Source organism: Phoenix dactylifera, chromosome 6 (genome assembly GCF_009389715.1).
Source record: "Phoenix dactylifera cultivar Barhee BC4 chromosome 6, palm_55x_up_171113_PBpolish2nd_filt_p, whole genome shotgun sequence".
Lineage (NCBI taxonomy): Eukaryota > Viridiplantae > Streptophyta > Magnoliopsida > Arecales > Arecaceae > Phoenix > Phoenix dactylifera.
Window position 1 is genome coordinate 341664 of NC_052397.1, and position 22991 is coordinate 364654.

The following is a 22991-nucleotide window of genomic DNA, read 5'->3' on the forward strand; positions in this document are numbered from 1 at the left end:
AGGTAGGTGCATTATTAAGCGTCGGTGCCAAAATATTAAAAGCATTGAGCCGTAAGCAGCTGTTGCTGGCCCATCAGAATTCAGAAGCAATCGGTCGCCATGAGTAGATGCTCGGCCATGTGATCTTCGACACCGGTCTCATCTTCCAAAAGCGCCAAATTTGAAACCCGGCGAGCACAATATTCTTCGGCCATCGATGGCCATTTTGAATCCTTTTCTGGGTCGTTAGAATAATGCACCGGAGCGACGTCAAGTCAACCGACCAATTGTCGGCAGATGGCCCAGCTCGAAGACAATCCAGCAATCACTTTCTTTGGGCGGCCCGGAGATCATAATTAAGCTTGAGGGGAGTATAAAATAATCCGAGCTGACGCAAATTATAATAGTGTTGAGGGCGAGCACCATTCTCAGAGAGATGTCGCTTAATTGCAGAGTTCTGATGGGATCCGGTGCATCGAGGGTCATGCCTTTTGGAGTGTAAATTAGTGAAACATGAATTTTAGAGATCGGAAGATTAATAATCCGGCTAGGTTGCAAACCAAGCAGCGCATATTGCATCCCATGAGAAATCGAGCACCGGGTCCTGCCCATTGTTAACATGATCTCTAAAATTCCTATGAGAAAGTGCCCATGAGAAAGCGCGCTAGCACCGTTCTTCCAGTAGGAGATCACAGGAAAAAAAATAAAGGATAATACATTACTAACCACCGTTTTAGATCAATGTTATGGCATCTTAATACCATGACCGGCACCTCCATTAACTGCTTATGATATAACCTATACTTATTGCACACTATGTCTGCGAAAGGAAAAAAAACAAAAAGAAAGAGAGATAGAGATTTTTGCATTGGAGTAATTCGTATAATGAATTAATGATATTTCACAAATTATATGCATATCATGTGCGGGCTGATATAATATGACCCGAGATATTTGGAATATCACTCTGCCAACTTAAACACGGGCCAGCTTGACCGCCTTTGGAACATTCCCTAAAAACTCCTGACCCAGCCCATAGAATAGTTGGGCTGGATCAAGCCCATGGACGGGCTCAGTCCAATTATGCTTCCGAACCTGAACAAAATGTCCCACTTGTTTTTCCTTGATGGAATAGATTCGTGCACGAGTACATCCTACTAAATGAGAAAATAAAATATGATATAAAAAAATCGAAATAGACGTAAGTCCAACTCATAAGACTCTTCCAATGCTCCACCATATACGATGTAATCCAAGTTGCGGTTCTATGTACTTCACAAGAAACATGAGTGACATAGAAGGAGCTATAATTGGTGCTTATTCGCCAAATCGGGCACTCGATCCAGTGTCGATATCCAACACCAAATATCCAGCTGGTTGCCCAAATCCTACATTCCAACCGAGACTACCGACACCGAATAAAGGAGTCTGGCGAAATAAAGCCAGCTCAAAAACTAATTCAGCAGCTTAAGAAATGGGATAATAATTCCAATAAAGAAAAAGGCGAGATAATAAAAAAGCAGGGAGTCAGGCTTTCATTTATCCACGGATGGAGTGAGTTCTAAGTTTGAAATGGAAAGGGCTAATAAAAGTTATGTCGGACTACAATCTTACTTACGAATTATAAATCCATAATCTTATTTATGGAGTGGTTAGCATCCCATCATCAAGATGCCTTCCCGACAATAACATGACGATCGAAAGAAGAACGCATGGATTTATTGTTTTGAAATGAAATAACAGGACAGAGTAACTCCCAGTACACCAATAGGTTACAGCAGCAGCATCGCATCTCTCGCTTCGAAGGCACTCAAAAAATGAAAGGAAAGGGGTACAGCACATACAACAAGACGGTAGGAACAGCTTCATGTTTCTCGATCATATCGGTTCGTCGCTCGATCGATTAAGAGTTAAGCTTCCTGCAATTCTTCCGAATCTGTCCCCTGGAACCAGTGAGCGGGGTGATGTTTCCCATCTTAATCATGGACCTAGCGAACTGCTCGAGGAAGAGCTCGTTGTTCTCGGCATAGAGCTTCACCAGTGCCATCGTTTCCGCGCTCTTCGTGAATAACACCTGGTCCGAGTTCAAGAGACCCTTGGAAGCCAAGATATTCTTGAAGTAGAAGTTGTCGAACTTGGTGGGACTGACCAAGTCTAGAGGGAAGAGATTGTTGTCGCCACCGGATCGCGGACAGCCTGATCGCAGCTGGGAAGCATAGGAAGCCTCCAGGGTGCTATCGGCGAGCCCGTTGCCTGACTGGTTGTAGAGCCTCTGTCTGAAGCTGGTGCACCGTGATAGCCCAATGGTGTGCCCGCCTGCGTTCGTACCACCAAATTGTTAAAATATTTGTACCAACAACAACTCCGAAACAAGAGTCAAGAGAGAAAAAAATAATTCTATTTCGTATGGATACGATGCTTGCCTCTATAAATACTACCTAGTATTAAGCTGAATCGAAATTGTAACGAGACCGTAACGACATATTTATGGGAACATTTTGTTTGATTCCAAAGATGCCTCCTAAGTTATGTTTTATATGATTTTGGTCATTTTTTGTCGTCTAGCTCGACGGATTTAGGGCAACAGGGTTATTAGATTTCAGATTCGGAAGAACTGGAGGAATTTAGGCTTGCCTGAGAGTGCAACAAGATCGACGAGGTCGAGGCCTTGGAGCTTGAACTTGGTGATGATGGTGGGTAGCGTGTTGTTAGGAGCCGGAATATCGTTGTTCGAGCCACTTAAGCTTGCACCCAAGGAATCCCTCCTCCCAAGTGGGACATCCCAGCTAGGGCCACCAGCCTGTTCGATCGCAACCAATGCACCACAGGAATATTAGTTAATTGTCAGCAACGAGTTTGCCCCCTTTTTAATCTTAGAAGTTAGACTGCATGCGTTGACAAATTTAGCAAGGCACAATTTTAGCTTGCAAGGCGCACCGTGAACAAGTGTACTTTGAGAGGGTAGAAGGAATGGAGCTGATTATGGGCTGGGTTCAAGCACAGAAAATATCAAATTCTATATATATCCGATCTGAAATTCGACTGAAAATGAATATAGTTTAAGCCCGAGTCCTAGCCCATGATCAGCTCTATGAAGGATGATGCGAACATGGATGGAGCTTACCAGAATCGTGGAATCTCTAGCAGCAAGAGTTAGGATGTCGGCACAGGACACGATCTGTGGGCACTCCTTTTCTAATGCAGCCTTGATTTGGTCGATGACCTCAAACCCTCTCGCCGAGTTTCGATTCGGGTTGGACTGCTTCTCACTAATAATGCTTCCGCTGCTATCCAACAAGAGAGATGCATCACATCCCTACAAAATGGAACATCTTTCATATGTTAAAGTTGAAATCAAAAAGTAATCAATCTGATTCCGCTCATTTATGCAAGGACAAATGTGTGCAATATATCCCTTGAAATCTTTCAATTTGGTCCGACTACTTGCCTGATCAAAAGAAATAGTGCGTGAAGCAAATGGTATTGACCAAAATAGCTTTATAGGTTGAAAATATTCTACTTTTTCTTTTTTTTTTAATGAATGAGAAAAATAGGAGGGTGATTTGGTCATTTTATGCAAAAGCTAGAGCATCTGTGGTGGAGAAAAAGGATTAATCATCCAATCAATAATACTGGATGTTAATTAAACGGTCAGATTTCAGGGATACTGACCTATCAAAAATCTAGGTAACTAAAATACAGTTAGAAATGGAGGATATTACCCTTACTATTAAAAAACGTTATAAAGACCGGCTTTTGACGAAAGCACTCAAGGGGATGGCTAAAGTGTAAGTCCCTAGCTATCGACGTGTAATAAAGTAAAAATGAAATAAATAAGTTCGTGAAGCCAAAATTATAACTGTTTTACGGAGGAAAGCTACTTCCTTATGTGAAAATGGTAAGAGGGGGAACCTTAACGAAGCAGTCGTGGAAATGGAGCCTCAGCAAAGAAGCAGCCATTCTGGTCTCCTTAGCCACAGCTTCGGCAACGATAGACTTGACAATCTCCTTAGCCTTGGGGCATGAGTGGTCATAAAACTGCGGGTAGAGGTACCCACCACCACTAGCAGCAAAGCACAGAGGAACGAGAGCAAGAACTGAGAAAATTACAGCAAAGTTTCTGAACATGGCCATCTTGTCTCTGTTCTTCCTCTTCTAAGAAGCTACACTTTGTTCTAAGAAGAAGCAAAGCAAGCCACACTCCCACAGAGAGAGAGAGAGAGAGATGTGATGGAAAGAGAGAGGGATGGGTGGGTATTTATAATAGAGGAGGAGAAGCGAATGATGCCTTGGGAGAAGCAGGGCGAAGAGGAGGTAACATAAGGAGTTGGTAGGCACTATAGCCTCTTCCTACTATTCTATGGAAGGGCAGGTTTCACCGGCCCACCTGTGGCTGGCATCATGGCCATGCAAATTATAAGGTTGGGCAGGAAATGTTCAAAATGCCCCTGAACAGTTGTTCTAAGTTTGACTTCATCTACAAGGTATTTGTTCTGTCATTAGGACCAAACCCAAGATTATGGCACCAAACTCGGATTGCATGTCTGAAAATAGCTCTGCACATATTTGTATACTTGGGCTATAAAACATAATCTAAGGACTCAGAAAATAAAAGGACAACAAGATAGGAGAAATTTTTTGAAAGCATTGAGAAAGTGGATTTGGTATTTTAATTACGATTAGCTTGTTTTATTTAGCACGTAATTAATTGGAGAAGAAAAGTGGATTTTGAGGATGCCGTGTAAGATTTAGTCCTGCATGAAATAACTAGTAGGAGATAAACAGGTCGATATAGATGATTGGATTCAAGATTTCCTAACTTCATCTTTTAGGTCGAATTAGGTTCTGACTTTTATACGAAATCCTTCTGACATTAGAACTTTTCATCTCTCTAATATAGGTAACTTTTAGCAGCGACAAAGACTTTATTAGAGGATAAGACTTATTTTTCGTAGATTTAAGTTTGGGATTTGCATGTAAAACCTTTAATTTGAGGAAGTCTAAGCATAAATTGTTTTTGATCATTATGATAATTATAATGCCCATATTGATTGTATTGGGTAACTTTTCATGTATCTCTATTTCATGCTAAAGTGGGGCAATTTTTTCCCTGTTCTTTTTAGGCCTCCGTTTTGAGCGTCTATGCTTAACAATTGGTTTTGCTGTTAGCGTCATGAAGATGCGGAGTAAGGGCCAACTGAAAGCCATCTGAAAGACCAATTGTGTCATTTCAATCAGATAAATCGTGTGGAAGGCATAAAACTATGGCGAATGAGTCTCACTTTGGAAAACTGGGAAGGAGGAGACATATAACTTGGTCAAACACTGGCCAAGTTAGCATTATATTATAGGGCTTCGGTGCTCTTTGGCCTCTCCGACTGGTTCATAAAGAGACGCGGAGTAGGAGCAGAAGTACCTGCGGTTTGACTATTAGCAGTCTTCTTTCCGTGTTGTCTATGGCATCACCTTGCCTTCTTCCTCTTCCTAACTTAAAATGTCTCTTAAGCCATAAAAATAATACGAAAAATGGGCGAGCACCAATAATGGAGTGAAAAGAAAGGGTCTAGAATACATGCCTGCAGCGAACTCATGACAAATTGACACTCTTTAACTTAGGGTCCAAGCATCGAATCACTGAGATCAATGAATATTGTCTGCATCCATATAGTCTAATTGACATGAGGTTTGCAATGACATGCCAAGACCCTTGCCTTGTTGATCATAGATAGCGACCTCACATCTCCCATCCTATCGGACGCTGAATTCGATTGAAAATTTAGGACAAAAAGATTAAAAAAAAAGAAATACAACAAGAAGAAAAACAACTTGCATTCAGATGACATCATGTTAGCACTGGGGCAGCGATCTTGTCCAAACAACCATGGAAAACAACATCAACAATAATAACAAGAAGGAGGCCAGGGTTCGAGGTTATAAGTTAAGTTTGTGACAATGCCATACTTAATGGCCGCTCTGCTTTTTTTTTATCGCATTCTAGAACTTATATAATTTCAAATATGATTGATATAGTATTTTTTGAAGAATTTGTACCAAGTTTTTAAAAATATGATATATCCATGTGTTGTATTCTTGAATGTAAGCATAACTGCTGTATATCTTCTAGTAACGGTATTACACATGTAATCTGATGCTTATACAGAGGTTGTTGGTTATTGTGCAGTGCACTATGATTTGGTCATAATAGGTTGGGAATTATTGTTAGTACAATGTTGTACAAAGTTACTAGTACTACCTGCAGCTAGTGAAATGGTGTGGAGTTCACCATAAAGTTAAAGATGCTCGTTGCGCCTATCTTTATTAATAATTTATAGATCCCTTCGGTTGCAAGGAGAGGAAAGATGTAGAAGGTGAAGCTGGACAATGCTCTTTTCACTCATAAATATTTTAAGAGAAGAAGAAAATGAAAGATCTTGATGTCTAAAAGCTTGGACACTAACCTTTAAGCAAGCTCCTTAAACCGATCTCACATCAAAGGATGATCCCTATCGATGCCAGGAATTTATTTGATGCATTATCTTAAACACGAGATGCAAGGCAATGACATACACATGATACATGTTTCCAGAGACATCAATTTGGCCCAATTTCACTGAACTGCGGATAGTGGAAACCACTTGACCTTCCACTGAAACCCAGAGGCATGCATGTTTTTATATCCATGGAAAAAATTACATCAAAAAAATTAAAAAAAAAAAAGATATCAATCCAATCTCCTCTTCTTTTCTTTTTTTTTTCTTTTTTTTTTTTCTGGTAGTGTCCATGCGACCTTCCATGCCTGCCTTTCAGGGGCATTTTCACCACTTTTACAGTGTTGCCCATGCCTTCTAGGTTCATTGATGCGATAAACATAGGAGACATCCTATGACAACCTGTGGGTTAAAGTTTGGCGACTAGGGCTGGGAGTGGAGTTTGGGAGAAAATCTACAATAATTTCGTCGGAGGTTCCATGATGACAAGAATTTTCGGTATGATGTGAGTGATGTGAAGCCCCAACGTAAAGGTGACTCTAATGGCTCTAGGCGAGGGACTACCTTTAGTGCCGTCCAGTCTGATAAGATAAAGACCCAACCAATTGCCCATGTTTTCTCCTCCTGTCACGAACTCTCACCAGTACAAGTTCTCTGTTCCCCTAGAATCTAAGGTAGATGTCTCCTGCGTCTAAATTTTTCTTAATACATTCACTGCCCCCGTTAATGTGTGGGTCCTTGACAAGCGTCCACGAAAATCTCCTCTAGAAGTATGTATCATATCTTAGGCTATTATTTATGGATTCTGTAGGGTCTACTTCAAGGATTACAATTTTTTTATGGCCATAGTTTGAAAGCCACGAAATGGGAAGGTACAGATACCATGTGAGTTTTGCTTATCAAGGATCAATTAGGTTAGATTGGTTCAGCTACCTGCTCGTTCAAATTGTCAAAGGAAAAGATAGAGATTCGTACGCTCACCAAACAATGCTATCTTCTTGACCTCGCAACTATTTTTAATATTTAGTTTTTTGTCCTGTTAGACCCCACAACTGATGCGGATTGGTGACATTAAATTATTAGATCACCATTGCAACCACTCCAGCTTCGATTGCGGGTGGCCATTGACTGCATGCATGCACAAGGCCAATATTTGAATAGCCAAAAGCCGACCCAAAGAACAGACAGGCTCAAGTTTATATTTATAGAAGCAGAAGTTGACTAGTACTCGGCTTGACTAGAAATACTTGAGATCGAGCTGGATGACTGGAGGTGAAACCTAACGTATCTGTTGCATATCTGCTTTAGTAGATAAAGAATCCACCTCAAGCAAAAAGAATCAGGCAGAGGGCCCACAATCACCCTTCATCCATCCATCATTCAATAGTCTGGCGACATAACTACGGAAGAGATACATGTACCTGCCCTATCGGACCGCCCGTCGCTGACCAGCGCATATGGGCAAAAGGAGCGCTGTGGGAGTTGAGACTGCACGGGATCTCGACTCCAGAGAAAATGCCTGGTTACCATGGCTGGACCTGTGCAATGAAGCCTTTTTTGTTTCTGAAAGAGGTCGAATGCCGAAAGCTGAGGGCTTAACAAATCATTGCATAATCTCAAGACTCATAAATTGCAGTATTAGAAACCTTCTAGTGAATGGTGATCAGATTAAGCCATTCACTAGTGCTCTTTCCTCATGATTTAGTCAACATGCAGCGACCACAAGCATCCGCTGCATCACCGTTGCTCTGATCATGGTTGTTCAAAATACTACCTCCTCTTAAACTAGTCCCTGGCCAATTGCATGCCGAATCATAGTACAGAGCATTGAGTTACCTCCACCTCTAAAGCAACCATCACAACATCATGCAGTTTTATAATTTTGATATATTTTTCCGTGGAAAAATATGACTAGTCATCACCCCTGAACCCTGCACAGTACTCTGAACAGACAAAACATATTAAGACAATTCAGAAAAATGTGAGCACATGTAACTGCAAAATAAATGCTATCATCGAGAAGAGATATATGCATCTGTACATTCCAGGATGGGTTTAGATGGTTATCTCAAGCCTTCCTGCATGCATGAAAATTCATCGTTCATTATTTGCAGATAGCATATACTCATGTCCTTGCGCACTGTGGAAGCAACTCGTTTTCCTCTGCACTTAATTCTATACGACGGTGGAACTTCCACAGCATCCCAGCTATTCAACTATATAACCAAACCAAGGAGGGTGCATTTGTGAAGCTCCAAGCCGCCAAATTTCCAGCAATGTATACATACAGCATAGTCTGGAAATGCATAAAAGTTAGCTAGACAACAATAGGGATGGAGTTAAAGTAATAGTTTGGCCGGAGAACTTGCCAGCCTCTTATTCGTGATGCATGAATCATTTTGGCGATCAGCTAAAAAAGCTTCAAATATTTAGAATAATGTCTCAATTACCTGTCATCAAACGTGCAGCTCATCAAAATTACTTTTTGTTGGACCAGTCCAATTTAATCTTGTTCTCCTGTACAAACCAATCCAACTAATTCCTTTTTTTCCTGAGTCAAAAAGTCTTCGAGAGAGCTTTCATTCTATATGCTCTAGTCCATGTAGGGCAACAGCAATTAATCTTGCTAGCATCCTGCAACCATTTGACTCTTTCTTTCTTCACCTCTGACATCTCCTGTCTCTCGCGTGAATGGTCAACAGAGCGGCGGTGGTTATGGAAACCTCCATATAATTAGCATGGCCATCCGACTCCATAAATATGATAAATTATTAGATGGACAAAGTCCAGTGGGTCAGCCCATACGAGGCTGTGCTGGTGGGAAAAGACATATTCTGAATCGTTGCTTTTAATTTTATGCCTTTGTAACCTGCTCCCTGTACTAAAGAAGTGGGTATAACAAATTCCAGGAACCTTTCCCCTCAATATGAAAAACAAATTATAGAGAAAAGTGAGCTTTGATTATCTCAAGAAGGAGAACGTCCAGCCCTTCTAGAAGATGCCTTGAACCTAAACACAAAAGCATCCTCTGATCAGACAAAGCATTTGACAAATAGAATACAAAAGGAGTACGCGAAACGTAAGAAGGCCAATTCATTTGAACATGGAAAGCAAAAAATATAAGCAAATTTACTGCAGTTAAAGTTAGCATGAAAAACAAACATTTCTAGAAACATAAATGATGTATATAACCAAGGTTCACCGTACCGACGTATCGGTGCGGTCCGGTACCGGTACCGAACCGGTACCGTACCGAAAGTGCCTCAGCGCGTGGCTGTCTTCTGTGAAAAACACCCCGTACCGGTGCGAACCGAGCCGGTTCGCACCGGTACAGGCTATAAACCGATCGGTTTCGACCCAGATTGGGTCAGAACCGATTTCAATAGCCATACCGTATATCTGGGTTGGAACCGGTTTCAATAGCCGTACCGTACCGATACCTGTCGGTTCAGCAGACTATGTATATAATAATTCTCTACATATGGTCAGCAAGGCTGAAACCATGTGCTGTGCTTATTGAAGATTCTCCGGGCGCGGACTTGGTAGGAGGAAGCAGTTGGCTTGATCATACGGATGTTTATAAATGTGAAGCAACCGTTCACTTAAGGTACCGTTCAGAGCTCTTGGCTTTCTTCCTCCACGTAATAGCAACAGTGCCACTCTGCTTCTCCCTTTCCCTAGCTTTCTCTAAGTACAACCATTTCTGGGGAGACGTTCCAACTATCAACCAGGGACAATGTGAATCTTTATTTTAGAATGCTATCAGTACTCATGTGCTCTGTCCTGGAGAGGACCATAGGGCAAGACCCTAGGGAAGCTGCTTCCTTCCTTAGACTTCACTGCCATGTCTGTTTTGTGTAGCTTGAAAATTTCAAATATAGTTACATCAGAAAAAAATCAAATAAAGAAAAAGATGAATTCGCATTTACCAAAAGTAAGAATTGAACAGTGTTGCTTTATATTCACACAATACCGACATCACAGCATCATATCACCAAATCATCATGTAAGAGCATGGCTATCTTCTTGCATGAATTGGTCAACCACCATTAAACTATCGACTAAGCCACATCACATTCACAGATATATTCAATGTTTAGCAATTTTACACTACGTTTGTGCATCCATCCATCCATAAGTCAGAGGTTCACAGATAGACTTCATCCCATATCTTTATGTCATCATCTAAATCCTGCTCAATATATATAGTGTTTCAGGACCGCGCGCATCACTGCTGCTGAATGCAGCGAGATAATTATCAGTTAGAAAAATTCGAACCGAAATAAAAATTCTGTTAGATGATTTGAAGTGAGCGATGAGATCAAGAATAAACTAGAAGAAGCATGCTCAGACTGTTTCTGGGGCTGACATTCTTGCCCTTTCTGACAGAGGTTACACTGTACTGCTGAGATAATAATGCTAAAACATACGCAATTTCCAAATCACCCCTAAGTTTTAACATTTTTGAACAAATCAGGCTAAATTTGTTTAACTGCTAAACAAGCCATCGACATAATATCGATCCTTCATCTTATTTGCATCCTAGTGAAGTAGCACTCGAGGTGACAACAATTAAAAGTATAGCAATTCAACGCACATTTACTTTGTCATATGACTAATGGTTCTTCAAAGCCAGATTAGGATTTTTCGCAGACCACATAATGATAACTCATTTAGTATTTAAGGCCCACTCAGTCATACAAAAGTAAAGTTGCGAAGTTCTTGTAATGATGCCAAAATGTAGACCAGGATTTGCTGATAATCCTGTAAAAGTGGTGGACCGAGTTGGGAGCTTCCACTGGGTGGAGTGGTTCAAAGTGGGCAAGTTGACATAGCTCAAACACCAATATTCCCCTACCAAATTCAACTTTACAGAATCTCATGGCTCTCTCTTCAACAGGCAAGGGGTAGATGATTTGGACCTGGTAGCACTCTCAAACAAGTCTTCAGTATGAAAACGTACAGTAATTTTCTGGTTGAAAATTTTGATCAGAATGCTGTAGTCTAAAACTTATCATGAGCTAAGAATTACCTGGAATTTATCATTCCTCTGTATCAAATCTAAAACTTATCAAGAAAGGATGATGCCTAAAGCTTTGAAAACCTAAGGCATCACCAAATTTCAGCTTGGGCCAACTTGTTGGTAACTGTTGTATCGAATGTGGGGTCACCAATGAAGGAAAGGTTCTAAAACCAAACATAAACTAGGCAATTACTGACATATATTTTCTCAAAACAGGAATGTGGATGTCGATTTTCTTCTTATCAGTGTCAAACAAAGGCTTTCCTATGAGTTGGCGCCTCACCCTTTATGGAAGTAGGAGATCTACAATAAGCTTCGCTTGTCTTACCATATAAAAAATGCATGTCCTTGTACCGACAAAATGTGATTTGTACAATTAACCCTCTCAAAGAGGTATTTATCAACCCACACCAGATGGGGAAAAGCTACTCTTTCTTCTCTTTTACATATCATGCTTCCTACATACAAATTTTCAGCCAAATATATATTTCCATTATATACTATATTACATTGAATTAATGCAACGAACTTTTGTCTAATTTACTATTTTCTAAGCCACATAATTAGAAAAGATAAGCTTTTCCTGGTAATCAGTTATCCCATCAATGCCATTACATCAACCACTAAATGCATCTGATTTTAACTATCAGTTACTTTAACTATCCTTCGACCTGAAAGGCTTCATCCCGGACTTCATCTTGCTACCATACCACACCACCATTGCTGCATGGTCACCGATCCCCACTAGCCCATTATGAACAGATTTGTTATTGCTTTGTATCCAATCCACATTGACTAGACATGTAACCATATAGGATCTCATCCAAAAAGGCTAACCAAAAGGTGTTATTTAGATTTCTTGATCTGGTATAAATATCCAAGATCTACCCAATGCATAGCCGATATAGGACTAAACACATGCCCATATGGGTCCTTGCATGCTCTCCCCTTCCTTGCCAGGCTAAAAGTTGTAACATGGATTCTATATCCAAATCCTAGATTTAGTGAGCACAGAGCCTAAAAAAGAGATCAAAACAAAGAAAAACCTACAAAATCCAACACCATTTTTATAGAGCGGCAAACCGTAGATTCAACAGGTACATAGCATAACAAAGAGATTATAAAAAAGAAAACCTACAGAAGCTTCAATGAATAGCATGGATTATAGGGGCAAACCCTAGATTCAAGAGTATAGAATAATAAACAGAAAGAAACCAGGTTTCAATGGTGAAACCCTAGCTAGAATTGTAGGAAAAAATGCTATTGAATATGGTGAGTCAAAACCATAAACTCTTCGGTCTTTCACCAAATATGGTGATCCAACACAGAAACACAAACACACACAGACACACACACAAAAAAAGAAAGGCATCCATATAAAATCTTAGATCATGAACGATGGCTGTCACCATCTTAGAAGCTCTCACCTCGAGTGAATACAAGGGAAAAAGGCCTGCTGGGGCTCACCATCTCCGTCAACGCTTGGAAGGAGGAGCTTACCGGGCAATTTGAGCCTGATTGGGTCGAGAACACCATCTGGGAGCAATAACGCAACGGGAAAAGCAACAGGATCGACGACATGGAGCAATACCATAAGATTGGGATAGATTGTCGACGGCTGCCACGAGGGTCAGGGAGAGAGCGGATCGAGGGGGAGAAAGGGGGGCAAGGGTGGTTGCGCGGGGGAGGGTTGGTGCAAGCGATTCGAGGATCAGAGGAGGTTGAGAGGTATCCGAACTTGATCGAGGGCAAGAGAAAAGGAGTCAAGTGAGGGTTTTATGCAACCCAGGTTTCAGCGACTTCGGCCCATCCCGAGTCCGAAAGTCAAGAGAGTGAGTGTTAGCTAACACTGGTGGGAGCAAGTCGGGTGTGACTTCCCGTGAGGATTTATTATTATTATTATTTATTTTATTTTATTTTTATTTTATTTTGTACAATGGCTGCTGGTATGAGTGCAGCCCATATAGAGTTGAAGAAAAAAAAAGAAAGCATAAAGATAAAAGGGCGACTACAAAGCATGTCCAAAATACCTCTCTCAAATGGTAAGTAGCGAAGAAAGCGACCCAATGTATAATCATGTTTGCCTTCCAATATACATGAGCAACTTGAAATGAGTCACAGGCTCTCACTAACCTATAGATATCCCTGAGCAGTGGATGGTCATCGTCCCTCCTCCTCTCATCCTAGATCCACTTGACCATCGTCATTGTCCCCTTCCAGGAAGATGTTGACAACCCCTAAAATATGCCTCACAAAGGTGATGCTCTCCCAAGCTACCATGAGTTCCACCCCAATGACTGTCATGTCATAGGTGCAACGCACTCCCGTGGCAATCAATTCGGAGTTGTGATCCTTAATCACAAAACTCATACCTTCTATATCTCTATCTGTAGACATACTGTCGTCGAAATTCACTTTGAGATGCCTGAGGGGTAGGGCCTCCCAAGAGACAAGCGTGCATCTAGGCGCTGCAATAACGAAGTGGAAGTCTCATATGTCCTTAGCTATCCCAAATAAAATCTTTATGGTCTTGTTGATGATCTTTGCAGCCTAGAGGAGAGCTCTATCCACCACAACCCTTAGAAATGTTCTCCTATCTTCAAAGAGACAGGCGTTCATGTCCAGTTAGATGTGATAAAACCAAATAAGCACATGTGATGTCCTACTCAACAGAACTCAGTCTTCTCATGGCCTTCCTCAGCTGGTATAGGAAGCTCCTCAACTAACTCCACGGAGCGTGGCATGAGAAACAAAGCCCTCCTCCACACCTGCATTTTCCGAGGACAATCGAGCAATACATGGTTAATAGACTCCTTTATGTGAGCACTCCTCACATATTGAAGTAATTCTCGCGCCTCTCTTGGCCACTATACTTCGGATTAGTAGACAGCTAGGGATGGAAATGCATCCTCTAAATTCATCTACTATCGAGTCGTCTCTCCTTGCATCAGTGCCGGCAAGTTTCTCGCTTGAACTTTCGCCCTCCTTTGCTCGCATTTTCCGAGCCAAGCGGGTGCCAGAAGTTCCATTTTATTTTATCTATTTCTAAGAGTATTCTCTCGTTAGTCGTTACAAAAAAAAAAATAAAAAATGAAGAGAGTGGTATCCTGCTCTAACCCCTAACAGCGGGAGCGTCCTGGGTCAGGTATAGATCGCCACCGCCGAGCGAGCGAGACAGAAAGCAAGAGGGTTATTAACTTGGAGCTCGATTTCCGACCAATCCCAAAATCCTCATAGATATCCATACCGAGAGAAACCCTAGAACCCTAAGAACCGTCATTATACGCAGGGATCCCGAGACCCTATCCTAGCATGCTGGATCTGGGAGGGGAGCTCTGATCCGGCCGTCTCCAATGGCGAAGCCGGCGCCGGCCGGATGGATCTCTCTCCAGAACAAGCGCCTCCTCCTCCTCCTCCTCGTCGTCTTCTCCGGCTCCACCGCCTTGGTCGTCTTCATCAGGGGAGGCCTCGACTCCTGCGACCCGCGGCGGGAGGGAGGACGAGCGGCCCCGGTGGCCAGTGATCGAGTTCAGCTTCTGCCGCCGCCCGCCCGCGTGCAGAAGAGCCCGCTTGCCTTCATGAGGTCGAAGCTGGTGCTCCTCGTCTCTCACGAGCTCTCTCTTTCCGGTACTTCTCGCCTCCTGCTCCATTCCTTGGTTGCCCCGACTCCTTGGGCTCATTATCTGCGTCTAAGTTATATACAAGGAACATCTCGTGATGTTTCAACACTTCTCTCATTTCCTTTAGGATTTTTTTTTTTTGTTTTTGCTATGATCATTTCCTTTAGGATTGCTTTTTAATAAAAGACAATAAGTTGCTTCCTAGGACAAGGTTTTGGGTTGGGTTTGTGAGATCCATGGAAGTTTGTAGCGGCAATCAATAAGTCAATCGAGAAAGAAATGAGGGTTTCGGTCCTTATAAGCTAGTCTATTGAAGATTTTCTGAAGCCGTGGAATCATATGGCTGAAGAGCTTTGGGCTTCATGGAGGTTAAAGAAGAGAATGTAGCAAGGGTACCGTGCATCTAGCACTCCCTTGATTAGGATCTTGAGGATGGCAATGGCTGTTCTTTTGTGGCACTACTAATTTGCAAAACACTTGTTGAAGTTTGGGCAGGTGGCAGTGGTGGGAAAGTATTGTAAGGTGCCACAAGTTTTTGGAGGAAATGTGATGGAATTGTTAATACCTGGTGTCAAGGTTAAACGTAGCATTGGTGATAATGACTTGCATTTGTTGGTTTTAGGGCATTTCTTGGTGTTGTTGAGCAGGTTTTTCAGAGGAGATGGAAAGCTGTCAATGAATATCTCGACGAAGGATACTACCGGGAAGGTGAAAACCATAAGAATTATTAAAGAAGCCTGATTTAGTATCTTAATAATTGTTATATCCCACATATGTCATTTGAGTTCCTCACCTTCAAAACTTTGCATTTTGATAAATCTTACTCCATCTCGGAGTCTCTTTCACTAGCATGGAGACCTGTTTCTAATCTGGATATTTTCTTGGAGAAAAAATGCGAGTTTTTAGCCTTAAAATATTACATGTTTGCAGAAAGACTGGTTATAAGGAAGCATGCAAAGATGAGTTAGCAGGAGGATGTATCATCACTTACGTAAATCATAATGAAGATGAGCAGCACAAGAAAAAATGGCTAAATGTCCATCCCAATTTGGGATCCTGTAGTTGCTGCAAGCACAAAAGGAATCACACAGTTTTGACCTTTGCCTGTCCAAGCGAAACAACTGAACTTGCAATCAAAATAAGTTCCAAACAATGCTATTACTTAGATGGATGTATTTTCCTTCCCTTTATTGATATGGTTGTCTGCCAATACATTTGACCTACTTTAATGGCTTAAAGCAAGCAGAAGTTTGCATCTTGGCAATTATTTTTTATATGTATATATATTTTTCACTATAAAACTTTCGTGTGCAGGTGGACCATTACTGTTAATGGAGCTAGCATTTCTTTTAAGAAATGTTGGTTCCCAAGTGGCCTGGATCACTAACCAAAAATCAGAAGATGCAAATGAGGTCACATACAGTTTGGAGCATAAAATGTTGAATCGAGGAGTGCAGGTAGCATGTTGTTAACACTGAACTATCCGTATAAACTGAGTATGCTCTTTTGGTCCACCTAATTAGCTACATTCTACAACGAATGCAATCATTTATTTTTTCCTTTTCCAAGCAGAATATCAACAGGATTCAATAGCAGTTCACTGATATCTCTTACTCTTACTACATCCTGTGTTTAAGAGGGATTGACAGAGACTTGATAGTAGAAAAGCTTAACTCACTGTTACCATTTTATTTACCATCTTACTATGATCCTTCACATTGGCAGGTCTTTTCTGCAAAGGGTCAAGAGGCAATCAATACTGCTCTTAAAGCTGATTTGGTTGTTTTGAACACGGCTGTTGCTGGGAAGTGGCTTGATGCTGTTCTGAAGGAACATGTTTCTCAAGTTCTTCCAAAGATTTTGTGGTGGATTCATGAAATGCGAGGGCATTACTTCAAATTGGAATATGTCAAGCATCTACCTTTTGTCACAGGTGCCATGATTGACTCTCATACAACAGCTGAATACTGGAAGAATAGAACTCATGACCGTCTAAAGTACGTAAGAAAGTGCAGTAAATCTCATCTTCCAGTTGCCGTATTTTGTCAATAAAACCTTCTTTCATCCTTTATGCCTTTTGTATCTAGCAATTTTAAACAAACTTTAGTTATTCCAATATCATGTATCCTTTCCAGACCACGCTAAGTTGTGCCTGAAAATGCAATTCAAACTTTTGATAGAATATTTTATCCATGGATGTTCACATTTGGTGCTTTTTTTCACTCTTTTAGCGTCACCATTTTGTGTAGTATATAATTGTTGATACTTAACTTTTCTATCATATGTGGTTTTGTTTATGATCAATGAAAAACAGTTGCAGATAATTACTTGTTACATTTGATCTGTTCATGTGCCAGAAATCTTGTGGAGAACATAATCTATGGCTTCTTGTTGGTCGTTTGACGGAGGACCGTCTAATATTAAATCTAGGCGAACTTCTATTAGGCACAAATATAGAAAATAGAAAATTTTATTTTATTTGAGAATTAAAAAAAATTATTTTTATGTAGACTCTAGGACTAGAATTTTGTGGACTCTAGGATTAGAATTTTATGAGGACTCTAGTATTTTATTTTTGCACAGACTCTTATAAGATTTTGGGTTGTCTATATAAACCTACTACTATATTAATTGAGAAGACAGCTTGCATTATTGGGATTTGAGAATACAAAATATTAAGTTGCCTTCTCCCTCAACCTTCTCCTCCTCCTCCTCCTCCTCTTCTCTATCCTCCTCTCCTTCTCCCTTTTGTCCTGCATCATTGTTAGCATCTTATAATAAAACAGTGGATTAAATATAACTATTCTCTATCATAGTTGAAGTTCAATATTTACTCTATGCTCACAATTAGCAATCTAGTGATCTTATACTTAAACTAGCATGAGATATATTTTCTATATAATTGTTGCTTAAAAGTGTAAACTTTTTCTACTTTAAAAGTGTGAACTTTTCCATTGTTGCTTAAAAGTTTTCCTTTCTGTGACTTTAAGAATTCATCCTTATCTACTTCACTTTTTAGAATCCGGATGCCCCAAACCTATGTTGTTCACCTTGGGAATAGCAGAGAACTAATGGAGGTTGCTGAAGATAACATTGCTAGAAGGGTTCTTCGGGAGCATATACGTGAGTCCCTTGGAGTGCGGAGTGATGATCTTCTCTTTGCCATAATAAACAGTAAGCTCGCCATAATGTAATTTGTTGGATACAGTTTCGTAGCATTAATGCTTATCTACTAGTTCAATAAGCTTAATTCCATTCAAAGTGATTTTGCTTCATAATGTGTGAATTCATGTTGTCTTTTGAACATAAGTATGAAATATATAGATATCTTCTGTTTCTTCTTTTTTTTCCTTTCTTTCAATGTTGTTTTCTTGTCATGATGGAATATAATAATGGATGTCAACATGATATGACATGCCACGTTGTTAACTAGCCATGTGGCTCCAAAAGCTTAAGCTGTTAGCACCAACATTCAGTCCAAACGATGCGCATGGAAGGATAAATGAGTCAACACACAAGAAGAGTTACATAAGCTTGAGCTATTAGGAAATGGTTCAACAGCATAAATCAAGCTTAACATGCCCCAAGTACTGAGTGTGCAGGCATTGAAAAAATGCAACAGTTCAAAATGATACACTAAAAGGGTTACTGCTGTAGTCGTGGAAAACCTTATTATTTTTAATTGCATTACATTGAGAACTAGACTCATTTTAACACAGATTTTGGTTTTCTGACCAATCAGTTGAAATCGATTCAAACTGTGGAGATGTTTTAAATTTTATGCTTGTAAGTTTTTTTCATTTTTTTAAACTTGTGTACATAATTTGATTGGACACACATGTAATTGTAATTTACGAGGCAACAGCAATTTAGAATAATAATCGTTCTTTCTTTTATATACTTTTACAGCTTTTTATGAGAAGAAAAAAAATCTTGTTGCACATATGAAAATTAAGCATTATCCATGGAGTTGGGACATCATCTGTAAGCAGAACATACTTATATGAAACCGACAAGACGGAGACTTAGTTAGCGTTTTTGCATTATTCTTCCTTTAAGACGCCGATGAATTTTATATTTATTCATTCCAATAATTTGTACTAGCATAACCAACATAAGTCTTTCTACATGGAAAGAAAGATCAAATTTACCACGGATACTCACTATATGTGAACAAAGGCAATTTTGTATGGACAAGTTTCAAATTGTTGAAATTTAGCAATTTTTATTCAGAATACCAGTACGATACAATTACTTCCCTCTTTCTGAGAACTTGTTATGATATATATTCATTCCATGCTTCTCAGTGATAATCCTTGACTAAAACTAACATGTAAATCAGGATTGTGTGCCATTAGAATTTCTGAAGATTAGCGAGAGGAAATGGTTTTTACCTCATATAGATAACCCTGTCTTCTGGCAGGCAATAACCCTTTTATATGGCTTTAAATTCTCACATATGTGGAGCTAAATTTATGTCTTATATGATGCATAGTGTAACCCGATGTTCTGATCGATTCGATTTTTTGATCTGTGCTGAAAGCCATATAATATTAATGCAGGTGTTTCTCGTGGGAAGGGGCAGGATTTGTTTCTTCACTCATTTTATGAAAGTCTGCAGCTGATCCAAGAGCAGAAGCTCCAAGTGCCATCAATGCATGCAATTGTAGTTGGAAGTGATATCAATGCTCAGACCAAGTTTGAAACGGAGCTCCGTGACTTCGTGTCAAAGAAGGGAATCCAGGACCATGTCCATTTTGTCAATAAAACACTGACAGTTGCTCCATACTTAGCTGCAATCGATGTGCTTGTTCAAAATTCTCAGGTATATATTAATATATTATGCTCTAACTATTTCAGATAATTGCCTGACCATTTTGATTTCCTTGTTCCTTTTTCTGTCAAGGATAAATCATTAGAATTGGTGTCATTGCTTTTGTTTTACACCTTCTTCCCCTGATATTTTGTAGTGGCTTCAAGAATTCGGGCTTATAAGGTTACCTTCACAGCCTATTAAACATCATGTTTTACACAGGCCATGAAATGTTTGCAATCTTTCTGTAAAATAATCTGTTCTTACTGGAACTCTTTCAATCAATGAAACTCTTCTCCAGACAATCCTAGCATGCCCTGGGTAGCTCCACGAGGACATCTGATAGTTTTAGGATGTGCAGAACTGTGCAGTTATTTTTCGCTTTCCTGGAGCACTTGAGAGTTGACTGCAATTGTTTGACAGGTGGTCTGTTGAGCATCAAGTGGTTCAATGAATTTTTTTTGTGTTGTGGTGCAATGTAATTACTTAACTGGAATATAACTTGTTGTGCTTAAAGTTTGCAAAGAATGATAAAAGTGGATAAATGTTATTGATATACAACGAGAAGAAATATATGATTTTATAGAAATTTCTGTTGTAATGTGGAGGTTCCAAACTGCTTCTCCATGACTTTATCTGATGTCTCTTCAATCACACTTTCTTTTTATAGTTTGGATGAACATTTTGATTGGATGGTACTATTTTCTTGCTAATTTTCTTCTACGACATTTTTCTTTTAAGTCTCAGTCCAAATGATGCAAGATGTAAGTTCAATGTTAAAACCTAATCTTCCTTATCTTGTAGGCCCGTGGAGAGTGCTTTGGGAGGATAACCATTGAAGCTATGGCATTTCAGTTGCCAGTGTTGGTAAGTTTTGTCCCTGTCACACTACTTTGTTGCCATTGATTATGGAACCTGAACATTTTTAACATCATCAATATCTCTCATGTTATCTTCTTAATTTTAATTGTTGAAAATCAATTGACTAGGATTGATCATGGTAGGCTATAGCCACCTGCTGTAATGGGATCATATCTTAGGTTATATTTTCGTTTATTATATAGCATTATATTGTTATAATATTCTGAATCTATAGCATAGATTGTTATATCTTGCTTTATAAATTAACTTTCACATTTTATTGATGCATATCTATGAAAAAATGCATGCAATGATGCTAATCCAATGCATAGATGACATGCCTGCTGGTACACAACTTTTTATTTTAAGCTGCCCAGCATAAGCACCAAAACCAGTATGCATTTAATGAGATGTCCTGTATGAAATTTTCTCTTATAAACCATATTGCATCAGAACTGGCTCGTCCTTAACGGTCCTATTTTACCATGAATTTGGGTAAGTGTCAAGATATTGGTTAAGGTCAATTTTTCTTGGGTCTTCCATTTCTTTTATGACCTTTTGTAAATGAGCCTGATGCACAGAGCTTCAATCTGATCTCTTACGCTTGGCCGTTTTTCTCATCAATATTGTGACAAATGCTCACGTCCACTTTTGCCCTTCATAGTCCTGCCACAGTTTCAGAACTGCATTCATCGAATGTTTGCCCACCATTTTTTTTACTGTGTCCCCAAATGTAGAAGACTTGATGAGAAAATCCATGATTTTTTTTTTTTTTGATTCCTTAGAAAGTAGACGCAGTTAATACTCTTGTTGTTTTGTACGCACCCTGACTGTTCTTGATCCACCTTCAGGTGTTGTCCATGATTTGTTGTTTTCCTTCCCAAGCAGTTTACAGAATTCTCATGCAATTCAAAGCCTACAATATTTTTCTGTCTATTTTGGTGGATAGCTAAATGTTTTGATAACCAAAGTTGGACCCACGGTCTCCAAAGTATGGGACAAACCACATCAAAAAGAATACATGCCCACATTCTTTACACATTGATTCTACAAAGCAAATTGTGCCTGTCTTCTTCTCTGGCCACCTGTGAAGAGTGAGCCAGCTGCGAGCCTTCCACACTGATCATAAATAGGGTTCTAATTCCTCATTCCTGTCTAGTAATAAAGGAGAAAAGAAGTATGCATGAGAAGTGTACTCTCGACCAAGTATTAGCTAGTGTGTAAAATCGTATGCACATTTCCTTCTTTTCCTTCCTGCTCTGAACCAAGTACTGGACAAGGATGTATATGCATGTTATATAGCAATTCAATTCTCATGTTTTTCGATCTCTCTCTTGGTCTTGGATGTCAAAGTCGGAGGGTTGCTGGCCTGTTCTGCTGATGTTGATGCTAGAATCGGCTCTGGTTGCCTGCTAATGATGGCACTAGATCAGGAACCATTCAGTCTTTGTCTTCCTCGTGGTTATTTACACAGTAAAAATGCTAAAGCTAGGTGCCAGACCATCACTAGTTGGTCTCGGTAATGGCAATTGTGCACATATCTCATGTTAGATAGCTTCCTATCATGATTCTTGTAAATTGCGTTTCGAACTTGACTCTGTATTGTTATTCTACCTGTTCAAAATACTTAGGGGACTGCCGCAGGCGGCACGACGGAGATTGTTGTGAATGGTTCAACAGGTTTAATGCATCCTGTGGGGAAGGAGGGTGTCACCCCACTTGCAAAGAACATCGTAAAACTTGCCACCCATGTCGAACGAAGGCTGACTATGGGACGGAAAGGATATGAGAGGGTGAAGGAGAGGTTCATGGAACATCACATGGAAGAGAGAATTGCATCAGTTCTTAAAGAAGTTCTACAGAAATCAAAGAGTAGCTCTCGATCTTGAGATGTTCGGCGCCCATCCAAAGGTCATGAAGAGGTCACCCTGATTTCTGCCACAGCTTACTGTCCTAGCAATCCCCCATCTGTATATTACGAGCTGAACACGCTTTGGGGCATATATTGACATCCTGCCCTGCCAAAAAATCCAGTGTAATTTTCTCTCTCTTTTTTGTATACCTACATTTCTTGTGAAATGCGTTTTGAAGTTCAGTAAATAGGAGTATTACCAATTTGACGGCTCCCGGAAGTATGGGCTTTTGTTTTAGACGGGCCGATATTAGTGGCCAGCACCCCATCTTGGGCCCAGGATGCGCTGTTCTGT

The 22991-nt window shown here is 40.1% G+C and overlaps 2 protein-coding genes and 1 long non-coding RNA gene across 5 annotated transcripts; 1 reads left to right on the plus strand and 2 right to left on the minus strand.

The window, feature by feature from the left end:
- Positions 1 to 1670: 1670 nt before the first annotated feature.
- Positions 1671 to 4236, minus strand: LOC103703770 (peroxidase 72-like). The gene is made up of 4 exons (XM_008786743.3): positions 3892 to 4236; positions 3104 to 3295; positions 2614 to 2779; positions 1671 to 2295 (listed from the first exon to the last, which is right to left on the minus strand). The coding sequence occupies exons 1-4, from the start codon at positions 4111 to 4113 to the stop codon at positions 1883 to 1885; spliced, it is 993 nt and encodes a 330-aa protein (XP_008784965.1). The 5' UTR covers positions 4114 to 4236; the 3' UTR covers positions 1671 to 1882.
- Positions 4237 to 7625: 3389 nt separating this feature from the next.
- On the minus strand, positions 7626 to 13314 carry LOC103703769. Of its 3 annotated transcripts, none has more exons than XR_005512085.1 (4): positions 12918 to 13314; positions 10079 to 10315; positions 8918 to 9476; positions 7626 to 8763 (listed from the first exon to the last, which is right to left on the minus strand). It is a non-coding gene; the product is annotated as an uncharacterized LOC103703769 (long non-coding RNA). The 3 variants fall into 3 exon arrangements; XR_003384983.2 differs by having other exon boundaries at positions 10079 to 10328; XR_603487.4 differs by lacking the exon at positions 10079 to 10315 and having other exon boundaries at positions 12918 to 13294.
- A 921-nt stretch (positions 13315 to 14235) lies between these two features.
- Positions 14236 to 22904, plus strand: LOC103703767. Its single transcript, XM_008786741.4, has 7 exons — positions 14236 to 15117; positions 16425 to 16567; positions 16836 to 17107; positions 18130 to 18284; positions 19673 to 19935; positions 20728 to 20790; positions 22416 to 22904. Exons 1-7 carry the CDS (start codon positions 14844 to 14846, stop codon positions 22671 to 22673), a joined length of 1428 nt encoding a protein of 475 aa, XP_008784963.1. The 5' UTR covers positions 14236 to 14843; the 3' UTR covers positions 22674 to 22904.
- The last annotated feature ends 87 nt before the right edge of the window (positions 22905 to 22991 follow it).